The sequence below is a fragment of the Mandrillus leucophaeus genome, unplaced genomic scaffold (assembly GCF_000951045.1).
Source record: "Mandrillus leucophaeus isolate KB7577 unplaced genomic scaffold, Mleu.le_1.0 Scaffold11, whole genome shotgun sequence".
Lineage (NCBI taxonomy): Eukaryota > Metazoa > Chordata > Mammalia > Primates > Cercopithecidae > Mandrillus > Mandrillus leucophaeus.
In genome coordinates this window covers 805,653-818,811 of record NW_012099209.1, presented here as the reverse complement: position 1 = coordinate 818,811, position 13,159 = coordinate 805,653, and the positions used below count along the sequence as shown (strand labels likewise).

Below are 13,159 nucleotides of genomic sequence, written 5' to 3'. Positions count from 1 at the left end.
GCAACCTCTGCTTCCTGGGTTTAAGTGATCTGCCACCTCAGTCTTCTAAGTAGCTAGGAGTACACGTGTGCACCACCAAACCTGGCTAATTTTTTAATGTTTTTGTACAGACAGGGTTTTGCCATGTTGGCCAGGCTGGGCTTGAACTCCTGACCTCAAGTGATCCGCCCTCCTCAGCCTCTGAAAGTGCTGGGATTATAGGTGTGAGCCACCGCGTCTGGCCAATCTCTATAAAAATTAAAAATTAGCCAAGTGTGGTGGCATATGCCTATAGTCCCAGTTACTTGGGAAACTGAGGCAAGAGGTTTGCTTGACCCTGGGAGGTGGAGGCTGCAGTGAGCTGTGATCACTCCACAGCACTCCAGCCTGGGCGACACAGTAAGATCTGTCTGTAAAAAAAATATTTGTGCAGTGGCTCACGCCTGTAATTCCAGCACTTTGGGAGGCTGAGGCGGGTGGATTACTTGAGGTCAGGAGTTCAAGACCAGCCTGGCCAACATGGTGAAACCGTGTCTCTACTAAAAATACAAAAAATTATCTGGGCATGGTGATGCGTGCCTGTAACCCAGCTACTTGGGAGACTGAGGCACGAGAATCGCTGGAACCCGGGAGGCGGAGGTTGCAGTGAGCAGAGATTGTGCCACTGTACTCCAGCCTGGGAGATAGAGCAAGACTACGTCTCAACATGTGTGTGTGTGCGTGTGTGTGTGTGTGTGTGTGATGTGTATGGTGTGTGTATGGTGTGTGTGTGGTGTGTGTGTGGTGTGTGTGGGGTATGTGTGTATAGATGCTAATCTATTTACATGTTTATTGGATGTTTGTTAATCAGTAAGGTTTCAGTCAACAGTTGTTATCAGTAAATTCAGGGGAAGTCAAAAGTTATATACGGATTTTTGACTGCACAGGAGTTGATGCCCCAAACTCCCATGTTGCTCAAGGGTCAACTGTATATCACTTCAAACCCCCATGAAGACCCAGACAGCATGTTTGGGATGGGAGTGGGCCGTGCCGGAAGTGGCCTTGTGGAAGGCAGACGTTTAGTCGCAGTGCTCTAAAGCAGGTGGGTCCAGCTTAGGGCCTAAGCCTAGAACCACTGGAAAGCAGACGTGCGTTCTCAGTAAGGGGCCTGGGCCGCCGTACCGTCCACTTGGCTCTCTTGGGGAGAGCTCACCACACCCTTGGAAACTTCCTGAGCTCTGAGCCCCTCGAGGGTCGTGAAGAACAGTGCTGTATCTTAACCCTGCACAATCCGTTAAGCTTCCAGAGAGGGGACTCCAGGGTCTCCCCGCATTATCCCTTCTGCTTACAGATCGACATGCTCAGCCCCTTCGAGGCAGTGGCCACACGCTTCAAGGAGCAATACAGGACGTTCGCCACGGCCCTGGACACCACCAGGCACGAGCTGCCCGTGAGGTCCATCTACCTGGAGGGAGACGGGCAGCAGCTTTTAGGTAGGAAACGGGACATCCCAGTGCGTGTGCAGCAGGTGGGGCGAGGAGTGTGTGTGGGTGCTTCCCGTGGGCCCGACGTCATCGCCACAAGTGTCCTCTTCCCCATCTCAAGCAGAGGATGGGGAGGGCTGGTCAGGCTGTGCTTCCTCCAGGGTCTCGCCCTGAGTAAGTAACCACACTGGGATTTGAACCTTGGGCAGTGGGATTCACAGTGATCTGTCCTGCCGAAAGGCATTTTGCAGGGACGACCTGTAGTCTCCTGAGTCCTGTGCCCAACAAATGTGCCTTCGTGGTCGCGAGGTGACAAGACCACCAGCCGCACCCCGACTTTCCCTCAGCAGAGCAGTGAGGTCCCTTTCAGGCATAGGATTCCCACCTAATCTCTAACTTGAAAACTTTGGCAAGTGTGAAAAAACTGCCACGCTGCATCTTAAATTCTCTTCAGAACAGGTATCTTCCCAAAGACAGCGTCTCGCTCTGTCGCCCAGGCTGGAGTGCAGTGGCACAATCTCAGCTCACCGCAACCTCTGCTTCCTGGGTTTAAGTGATCTGCCACCTCAGTCTTCTAAGTAGCTAGGAGTACACGTGTGCACCACCAAACCTGGCTAATTTTTTTTTTTTTTTTTTTTTCTGTAGAGACGGGATTTCACTATGTTGCCAAGGCCGGACTTGAACTCGAGTTCAAGCAGTCCTCCCACCTTGGCCTCCCAAAGTGCTAGGATTATAGGCTTGAGTCTCCATGGCCTGCCATTTTTCTTTTTTTTTTTTTTGGAGGTGGAATCTTCTTGCGTAGTCGCCCAGGCTGGAGTGCGGTAGTGCAATCATAGCTCACTGCAGCCTCGAACCTCTCAGGCTCTGCTCAGATCCTCCCACCTCAGCTTCCTGAGTAGTAGCCTCCCTAGTGCTTCAGGCATCCACCACTGCACCTGGCTAATTTTTCTTTTTGAAACGGAGTTTTGCTCTTGTTGCTCAGGCTGGAGTGCAGTGGCACAATCCTGGCTCTCTGCAACCTCCGCCTCCCGGATTCAAGCGATTCTCCTGCCTCAGCCTCCTGAGTAGCTGGGATTACAGGCACGTGCCACCATGCTCGGCTAATTTTCTATTTTTGGTAGAGACGAGGTTTCTCCATGTTGGTCAGGCTGATCTTAAACTCCTGACCTCAGGTGATCCGCCTGCCATGGCCTCCCAAAGTGCTGGGATTACAGGCATGAGTCGCTGTGCCTGGCGCACCTGGCTAATGATTGTTTATCTTTTTGTAGAGATGAGGTCTGGCTATGTTGCCCAGGCTGATCTAGAACTGCTGGACTCAAGTGATCTCCCACCTTGGCCTCCCAAAGCACTGGTTTCCTGAATAGGCGTAAGCCCCCCGCCCGGCCAGGTTTCTGATTTTATAACTGCGGTCACCTCCACATCTGTAACTCTCAGAAAACGCTCAGTCTCTTAGGTAGTTGCTGGGAACTGGCCTAGGGACTGTGTTGAGTTTTCTGGGGCTGCCATACCAAGTGACTACAGAATGGGTGGTTTGAAACAACAGAGATATTCCCTCCCAGTTCTGGGAGTCTTGATTTCAGCCAGAAGTCTGAAATCAAGGCATTGATGAGATTGGCTCCCTCCAGGGGCTGTCGGGTGAGCCCATCCTGTTTCTCCCCCACCTGCTGGTGGCTGCTGTCATCCCTTGGCGTTCCTTGGCTCTGGCTGCGTCCCTCCATTCTCTGCCCGTCTTCACGTGGCCTCCTCCCTGGCTGTCTTGTTATTGAAATTTCCTGCATCAGGCTCAGCATGGTGGCGCACGCCTGTTATCCTAGCACTTTGGGAGGCTGAGGCAGGGGATCACGAGGTCAGGAGTTCAGGACCATCCTGGCCAAGATGGTGAAAGCCCGTCTCTACTAAAAATCCAAAAAAAATTATCCAGTTGTGGTGGCAGGTGCCTGTAATCCCAGCGACTCGGGAGGCTGAGGCAGGAGAATCACTTGAACCCGGGAGGTGGAGGTTGCAGTGAGCCGAGATTGCGCCACTGTACTCCAGCCTGGGCAACAGAGCCGACTCTCTCAAAAACAACAAAAAAAGAAATTTCCCGCATCTGATGAGGACACCAGTCACTGAATTAGGCCCACCCATCTTAACTCCACCCCATCCACAAAGATCCTGTTACCGGTTAAGGTCACTCACTGGGAGTGGAGAGTTGGAGTGAAATGTACGTATTGGGGAGGGCATAATTCGGTCCATAGCTGAAGGGAGAAGAGGCTGGCTGATACGGCGCTTAAAAGGCTCCCAAAATGTGACTCTCATGTACGACTGGCCTTGATGTGACGTGTGTCGGGGAAGGGGGCGTGTTGTCCTAGTGCAGGTGACACAGGCCCCACAGTTGCAGGCATCCCTCTGCTCAGTGGCGCAGGGAACAAGGACTGTTTTTCAGTTGCTCGTGGTCTGGCTGGGAGACCTCAGGCATTCTCCCTGGCATAGCACAGCCTTTTTCACATTTGCATTGGTTTCTGTTGAGGATCCCAGAGTGACATTTCAGTTCTATTCCAATGTCCTCCTGGGTGGTGGACGTGCCTGTCCCACAATCTCAGAGCACGGGATGGAGAAGGCACGAATGTCTTCCTTGGCTTCCACTTCTTCCCTGTGCGCTCTCCACGGTTCCAGCACGATAGCCGAGCATCGGGAGGGAAGCCTGTTGGCCACTCCACTCCCGCGTGTGTTGCGTGGGGCACCTTGCCATCCATCGCCCACCATGCCTCTTCCCCTCCAGATGCCCTGCAGCGTGAACTGGTGACCACTCAGCACCTCCTGGCCGCACTTGACGTTGGCGATTCGGAAGAAAATGTGCAGGTGCTGGACTTACTGAGCGAACTCAAGGACGTGACGGAGAAAAAGGACCTCGAGCTCCGAAGGTACCTCGGAAAATGCTTTAAGAAAGAGGTGGCACCCTGTTTGCTCAGGGCTGTTGGTGGCTGCCCTATTGGGGTGGTGCCGAGTTCCTCTTGGAGTTCAGAGGAGGTTCAGCCCCCTGAGCGAGCTGCTCTTTTCCCAGACGTTGCACAATATGAGAATGGCCAGCAGGTGTCAATGTCATCCATATTGTGGATAACAAAATCTCCAAGAGCACCTGCCTTGCGTTCCCTTGCCGTGTTTTTTTGTGTTTTTTTTTAAAGACAGGTTCTCACTCTGTAGCCCAGGCTGGAGTGCAGTGGCAGATCTCAGCTCGCTGCAGCCTCAGACTCTTGGGCTCAAGTGATCCTCCCGCCCCAGCCTCTTCAGTAGCTGGCACTGCAGGTGTGTCCCACCATGCCTGGCTAATTTCCCTTTTCTAGCCCACTTCTCAGTCGTTTTTGAGTGAATGGGGATAAGGTGGGTCCTAGATTCACAGAGTGTAAGACTCAAGCAGAGCAGCGGGGAGAGAAGAGCAAATGAGCTCATTGCCCACTTGGAAACATCTATGGAAGGGCCGGGCGCACTGACTCATGCCTGTCATCCCAGCACTTTGGGAGGCCAAGGCGGGAGGATCACTTGAGGCCAAGAGTTCAAGACCAGCCTGGGCAACATGGTGAGACCCTGTCTCTATTATTTATTTATTTATTTATTTTGAGGCAGAGTTGCCCAGGCTGGAGTGCAGTGTCACGATTTTGGCTCACTGCAACCTCCACCTCCCAGGTTCAAGCACTTCTCCTGCCTCAGCCTCCCAAGTAACTGGGATTACAGGTGCCCGCCACCACGCCTGGCTAAGTTTGTGTTTTTAGTAGAGACAGGGTTTCACCATGTAGGTCAGGCTGGTCTCGAACTCCTGACCTCAAGTGATTTGTCCACCTCGGCCCCTCAAAGTGCTGGGATTACAGGCATGAGCCACCACGCCAGACCACTCTGTTTAAAAAATACAAACATTAGGCACAGTGGTGCATGCCTGTGGTCCCAGCTGCTCAGGAAGCAGAGGTGGGAGAATCATCTTGAGCCTGGGGAGGTCAAGGCTGTAATGAGCTGTGGTCATGCCACTGCACTACAGCCTGAGCAATAGAGTAAGACCCTGTCTCAGAAAAAAAAAAAAAAAAAAAAATCCATGGAAGTTCTCAAGCAGCTGGCGGAGAAAGGGTGTCACCTGTCATTCACATCCTCAAAGTAACCCAGCAGCACAGGCGCCCTCACATCAGCCGTGTTGGTGTTTTCAACGCCTTCCGGGGTAAGGTCCCAGGAGGATGTTTTTTGAACTTCTGATTGATAGAAATGGCCCAGATCTTAAAGGACTGTGCAGTGGCTTTCACAGAGCACATATCCTTGTGGGTCCAGACCCCCAAAACCCATCAAGACCCCCCCTTTTTTTTTTTTTACCTCCCCCAGGAGATTTCTAACCACGCGCTTTTCTCCACCTCTTCCAGAAGACTATCTTTTCTCTTTTTTACAATGCTAAATTTTTTTCTGAGTGCTTAAAATATTGGAAAAGGACTTATGCAAAACAACTGCCAGCCACTGTGGCATTTCTTTCTCCTGTGGGTGGCCATGGATCAATTCAGGAGACATCAAAGGGTTATAAAGCCACAGTCCCATTCCCGGGATGACTCATTCACCCATGAACGGCAGAACCCTGATTGACCCAGTCGCCTCTTAAAGGGCCCACCTCTCGCTGCTGCCACATTGGGGATTATTATTATTATTGAGATAGGGTTTCATTTTCATTGCTTAAGCTGGAGTGCAGTGGCGTGATCTCGGCTCACTGCAACCTCTGTTTCCGAGGCTCAAGCGATTGTCCCACCCCAGCCTCCCAAGTAGCTGGGACTACAGGTGTGCACCACTGCACCTGGCTAATTTTTTTTTGAGACAGAGTCTCACTCTGTTGCCCAGGCTGGAGTGCCAGTGGCGCGATCTTCGGCCCACTCCAACCTCCGTCTCCTGGATTCAAGCGATTCTCCTGCCTCAGCTTCCCCAATAGCTGGGATTACAGGTGCGTTCCACCACGCCTGGCTAATTTTTATATTTTTAGTAGAGACGGTTTCACCATGTTGGCCAGGCTGGTCTTGAACTCCTGCCCTCAGGTGATCCACCCGCCTTAGACTCCCAAAGTGCCGGGATTACAGACATCAACCACTGCACCCAGCTTTTTAAATTTTTTTTGTACAGACGTGGTTTTACCATGTTGCCCAGGCTGGTCTCGAACTCCTGGCCTCAAGCTATCTGCCTGCCTCGGCCTCCCAAAATTCTGTGATTATAGCACTTTAATCCCACCTCGCCCGGCCAGGGGATTAATTTTTTAATGGGAGTTTGGTGGGGGACAGAGACTCCCGCCACAGCAGCAGCACAGCACGGAGCTCCGTGAACATTTCTTGGATGAATGAGTCCCTGCTTTTGTGCCTGGTGCTGTTCTTTGGGGGGTTTCCCTGATTGCGTCTTTTCAGACAGATCTTGTTTGCTGCTCCTTTCCCACTGAGCATGTGGGCTGTGTGAAAATGCGCCTCCCCGCATGGCAGCGCCTCGTTCACCACACGCGTGTGCTTCACCTCAGAGGGTGAAAGCCGTTCTTTCTCCCGTCCTCAACAGGAGCTTCAGCCAAGTTCTGGAACTCTCCGCAGAGGTGAGCAAAGAGGCAGCCTTGGCAAACCAGGAAGTCTGGGAAGAGACCCAGGGCATGGCGCCCCCCAGCCAGTGGTATTTCAATCAAGATGGTGCCTGCAGAGAATCTCGGGGAGCACCCAAGAACACGCCCCTGTCTGAGGACGACAACCTGGGTGCCTCATCAGCCCCCACTCAGGCCACGTTCATCAGCCCAAAGGAAGACTTTTCTTGAAGCAGCCAGGGCGAAGTCCCGCCCTCTGTCTCTCATTCAGGGAGGGACTTGTGGTGACTCGTGGTTACATTCAGGACACTTGAGCACTTTATACACTACCGTAGCACTGTAGCTATTTTTATGTGATAATCTTGTTTGATACTTAAACAGTAAACCTGTTTTGCAGTTGAAGCCTCCGTTTTCTATGAAGGGGGCCAGTTGGAAGGCCTGTGTTGTCTCGAGTTCTTCTGGATGACTGGTCCTGAAATTCAGGGCCTCCACGACATGCCCAGTATCCCACCGTCAAGATTATTTCATGTCCTTCAGTCACAAGGGTGGTTTTAGGATAGCAAGTTAGGAATTGGCCCTCGAGTGGACATGCTTTGTTTTATTTATTTATTTAGGGAAATGCAATTCTTTATTAGAACTCAAGTTTGCGTTTGTAAACATTCAACAGAAGGGGTAAAACAAAAACAATCCACATCATCCTTACCCCGGCCCCAGCTTCTGGGGCTGAAGTAGGGAGCTTCCACTTTTACAACCCCGACTGGCTCTGGCTGCAGGGCCTGAGATGCCTTCATAATTGGGTCATGGTCCCAGGCAGCCTCGAGAAACTGCTGGGTCCCTGCCTTGCTGGCAGCTTCGGGAGGTTGCTGGGTCCCCGTCTCACTGGCAGCCTCAAGAGACTGCAGGGTCCGGCTTCCCACACCTCCACCAGGGAACCCTGGGTCCCAGCCTCCAGGACCTCCACCGAATGCTGAGGCCCGGCCTCCCGTACTTCCACCAGGGAACCCTGGGTCCCAGCCTCTAGGACCCCCACCAAACGCTGAGGCCCGGCCTCCAGGACCTCCACTGAACGCTGGGGCCCAGCCTCCCGCACCTCAACTAGAGTGGACATGTTTGAGTTCCAGGTCTCAGTAGTTGCCACCGGGAGATGCTCAGGCTCTTGCCATAAACCCCATCTGTGCTCCACTGGGGCTTTGGCCCAGAAAATTTTCCTCTAACTCTCCAGCTTCCACCCCACACGGTGTGGGCTCTGGGAACTTACTGATCCCCATGTCACATTTCCAATTCGTATTGCTGGAAGTGTGGGTTTTGCTGCCTGGTTTGTCTTTGGTTTTTAGACAGGGCTTGCTCTGTCTTCTGGGCTGGAGTGCAGTGATGCAATCACGGCTTACTGCAGCCTCGACCTCCTGAGTGCGAGTGATCCTCCCACCTCAGCCTCCTCAGTAGCTGAGACCACAGGCATGCACCACCACACTTGGCTGAATATTTTTTTGGTGTGGCAGTAGTGTCTTGCTCTTGCTGTGTTGCCCAGGCTGGTCTTGAATTCCTGGGCTCAAGTGATCCTCTGACCTCAGGTCCCCAAAGTGCTAGGATTACAGGCATGAGCCATTGGGCCTGGCCCCAGTTTTCATCCAAACTTCGACCCCAATCCCATTGTCATAGTCCATCCAGGCTACTATAACAAAATACCATAGATGGGGTGGCTTAGAAATGAGAAGTTGATTTCTCTCTTCCGGAGGCTGGAAGTCGGAGTTCAAGATGCTGGTAGAACTGGGGTTTGGTGAGACCCTGAATCCTGATTGGCCAGTTTCTCGCTGTGTCCTCCTCACATGGTGGGAGGGTCAAAGGAGCTCCTGTGTGGGGGCTTTTTTTGGTTTTTTTTTGGAGTTGGAGCCTTGCTCTGTCACCCAGGCTGGAGTACAACCTCCGCCTCCCAGATTCAAGCAATTCTCCCGCCTCAGCCTCCCAAGTAGCTGGGATTACAGGCATGCGCCACTATGCCCGGCTAATTTTTGTATTTTTAGTAGAGACAGGGTTTCTCCATGTTGGCCAGGCTGGCCTCGAACTCCTGACCTCAAGTGATCTGCCTGCCTTGGCCTCCCAAAGTGCTGGGAGTACAGGTGTGAGCCACCGTGCCCGGCCCTTTGTGTCATTCTTTGTCTTGACGAATCTGCCTGGTTGTCCCCAGTGAGACCAGATTGGGTTTCAAGTTGTAGTGTTTGGCTTCCAGCTTTTAAAATTTCTATAAACTGGGGCAAATACAGCAGACTTGTCTGGAGACCTTTGATATTGAGGAACCCCAGGCAGTCGCTTCAGTTCAGCCAGCGCTTCCACAGTGCTTTTTTTTTTTTCTTTTGAGACAAAATCTTGCTCTGTCGCCGAGGCTGGAGTGCAGTGACATGATCTCAGCTCACTGCAACCTCCACTGCCTCCCGGGTTCAAGCAATTCTCCTGCCTCAGCTTCCCAAGTAGCTGGGACTACAGGTGTGCACCACTACACCCAGCTAATTTTTGTGTTTTTAGTAGAGATGGGTTTCACCATATTGGCCAGGCTGCTCTCCGACTCCTGGCCTCAAGTGACCTGCCCACCTCAGCCTCCTAAAGTGTTGTGAGCCACCGTGCCCGGCCCATAGTGTTGTCTTAAGACCTTCGTTCATCCTATGAATGAATATCCATTCTAGGGATTTAGGAATTATGTGCCAGGAGCTGTGAACAAAAACCAAGAAAGTTTTTTTCATTATACCCCAAGAAAATATCATTAAATCCACATAAGCAGATAAAACAGGATGTCTCTGGGCCAGGCGCAGTGCTCATGCATGTAATCCCAGCACTTTGGGAGGCCGAGGCAGGCAGATCATTTGAGGTTTGGAGTTTGAGACCAGCTTGACCAACATGGTGAAACCCTGCCTGTACTAAAAATACAAAAATTAACTAGGCGTGGTGGCGCGTGCCTGTAGTGCCAGCTACTTGGGAGGCTGAGGCAGGAGAATCGCTTGATCCCAGGAAGCAGAGGTCGTAGTGAGCCAAGATTGCACCACTGCACTCCAACCTGGGTGACAGTGAGACTCTGATTCAAAGAAAACCCCAAAACTAGGCAGCATGTGAATATGATAGATGTTATGTGCAAGATTGACAAGTGATGCCTTAACATTTATACCTTGACTCATTTGGAACTAAGATTTTGCTCTATGTTTTCTGAACTGGTCACTGTCACAGGACACACGTTGAAAAAAATACTTTATTACATCACAGTCTTGACCTCCAACATCGGAGACCCTAGAATCTACCACCTAAGCTGGGCACCGCTGAGAGTCAACAGGAGGAGTGGTAGATGTCACTCACAGGTGGAAATCAGCATGCGCCCGACCCCGTAAGGCTGACGTGCTTACATCATGGGAATTGAGTTTGATGTTAGACAATGAATGAATTTGGCTCATGGTCTCCACACCCACACCTCCAGGGGATGTGTCCTGGACGTAGCCTGTGTCCTCCCACCATGACTTGCAAGGGAACTCACTGCTCAAAATGACCACCATCATCTCCTGACATCCCAGGCCATGGGGCTAGGATGGCCGGACTCGGAATCCCCAGAGGTGTGATTACAAGGAAGTAAAGCCGGATGGTCTGTGTCTCACTGACTCAATTTGTTTTTGGATCGACCATGGTGCACAAAAGCAACCACAGGCAATATGGAAAGGAAGGGATGAGGCTGGGCACGGTGGATCTCACCTGTAATCCCAACACTTTGGGAAGCTAAGGTGAGAGGATCGCTTGAGCCCGGAAGTCAAGGCTGCAGTGAACCATGATTGCACCACTGCACTCCAGTCTGGGCGACAGAGTGAGACCCAGGTTTCTTTTTTTGTTTCTGTTTTTTTTTTTTTTTTGAAATGGTGTCTCACTCTGTCACCCAGGCTGGAGAGCAGTGGTGTGATGGTGTGATCTCAGCTCACTGCAACCTCCACCTTCCGGGTTCAAGCAATTCTCCTGCCTCAGCCTCCCGAGTAGCTGGGACTACAGGTGTGTGCCACCACACCTGGCTGATTTTTGTATTTTTTAGTAGAGACGGAGTTTCACCATGTTGGCCAGGCTGGTCTCAAACTCCTGACCTCAAGTGATCCACCTGCCTCTACCTCCCAAAGTGCTAGGATTACAGGCATGAGCCACCGTGTCCAGTCCCATCAGTGTATTTCATTTCCATTTGCATCTGACACGATAGACACTGGCAAAATGAACAAGTGGGGCAAACGCAGCCTTGAAATTGAGCCTGGCACCCAGTAAGTGTTGGACGTTACTCCTACTCCCTTCTGCTGTGCGACCTGGGTAAATGACTTCCCCTCTCTGAGCCTCCATCATCTCCTCTGTAAGGGGGGAAGAGTATGGGCTGAACTGTGTCTCCCCAAAATTCATACGTGGAGGTTGTGACACAGTCCCTCAGAATGTGACTGTATTTGGAGTTAAGGTCGTTATTAGAGAGGTAATTAGGTGAGGTTAGCACCCAAAGAAAAACTAAAACTAATTTTCACGCAAATGTGAACCAGAACCTTCCACATCAGCACAGAAAGGAGGAAAAAGAACCACAGAGGACGAGGAGAGAGGAGTGCTGGCCCGGGTGCCTGGCGCTAGGAACCAGCTGGATGCCAAGACACACCAGGCACAGCCAAATCCCACGCGGGTCTGCAGCGGAGGCACCCCAGGATGATTATGGGGTCCTCCTAGGGAGAGCTCAGAGCCAATGCTCCTAATTGCCTGGGGTCAGTGGGTCACTGAGCTAATCCTCCCAAGCACATCAGGGGTCTCTGCCATCACTGAGGGGGAACTTCCAGAACTCCCTGGAACCCAATCAAGTCCAATTAACCAAAAAGGCAGGAATGTGGGCTGGGACCCCAGCAGGGCTGGGAGGCTTCTCGGCAGGAGCCCCGGGTGGCCCAGGAACTATCTCGCTAGTGGAAAACAAGCCCCAGGCCCCAGCCCCGTCCAGGGCAAGGAGGGAGGGAACCCCCAGGCTCGGGTCAGTGGGGTCTCTCTGTTCAGCAGGGCTTTGGGCTGTGGGATCCAGGGACACCAGCCTTGGTGGTTAATTTGATGTTCTGCTCATAGACGCATGATGATTTAAAAGCCACATTTCAGTAAGGCAGACAAATGTTGCATGATTGCACTTATAGGAGCCACAGGGAATAGCCAAATTCCTAGAGACAGAAAGTAGAAGCGAGACGCCCAGGGACTGGGGTAGAGGATTGGAGACTGTTTCAAGGGCTGGAGTGATAAAACAAAATTTGGGGTGTAGATAATGGTGATGGTTGCATACATTGGGAATGCATTTAATGTTAATGAATTGTACCTCCCAAGTGGTTAACGTAATCAATATCATGTATATATTACTACAATGGCAAGAAAAAGACTAAGTTTGCAATCAGCATTTAACCATTTAAGGAAATTGGTTCATTAATGTATAGTTTGATTTATTAGTTGCATAACAATCTTTAAATATTTGGGGAAATGTACTTCCTAGATGGAAATGCTTAATAAACTGAACATTAAAAATTTTGGGGAGAGGCTGAGGTGGGAGGATTTTTTTTTTTTTTTTTTGAGACGGCGTCTCACTCTGTCGCCCAGGCTGGAGTGCAATGGCGTGATCTCAGCTCACTGCAACTCCCACCTCCCCAGTTCATGCAATTCTTCTACCTCGGCCTCCTGAGTAGCTGGGATTACAGGCGTGCACCACCACACCCAGCTAATTTTTGTATCTTTAGTAGAGACAGGGTTTCACCATGTTGGTCAGGCTGGTCTCGAACCCCTGACCTCAAGTGATACGCCTGCCTCAGCCTCCCAAAGAGTTGGGATTACAGGCATGAGCCACCGCGCCCAGCCATGTGCTTACCTTTTAAAGAATGGAGTGTTGGCCGGGTGCGGTAGCTCATGCCTATAATCCCAGCACTTTGGGAGGCTGAGGCGGGCGGATCACAAGGTCAGGAGATCGAGACCTTCCTGGATAACACGATGAAACCCCGTCTCTCCTAAAAATACAAAAATTAGCCAGATGTGGTGGCGGGCGCCTGTAGTCCCAGCTACTCGGGAGGCCAAGGCAGGAGAATGGTGTGAACCCAGGAGGCAGAGTTTGCAGTGAGCCGAGATTGTGCCACTGTACTCCAGCCTGGCAACAGAGCAAGAC

The 13,159-nt window shown here is 51.5% G+C and overlaps 1 protein-coding gene across 1 annotated transcript in view; it reads left to right on the top strand.

Annotated features, from left to right (window-relative positions):
• Positions 1–7,395, top strand: part of HAUS8 (HAUS augmin-like complex, subunit 8) — a 33,529-nt gene extending 26,134 nt beyond the window's left edge. The window contains exons 10-12 of the mRNA XM_011991032.1: positions 1,310–1,451; positions 4,204–4,345; positions 6,978–7,395. Coding sequence (XP_011846422.1) covers positions 1,310–1,451; positions 4,204–4,345; positions 6,978–7,224 — 531 coding nt within the window. The 3' untranslated portion in view covers positions 7,225–7,395. The remainder of the gene's footprint in view (positions 1–1,309; positions 1,452–4,203; positions 4,346–6,977) is intronic.
• The last annotated feature ends 5,764 nt before the right edge of the window (positions 7,396–13,159 follow it).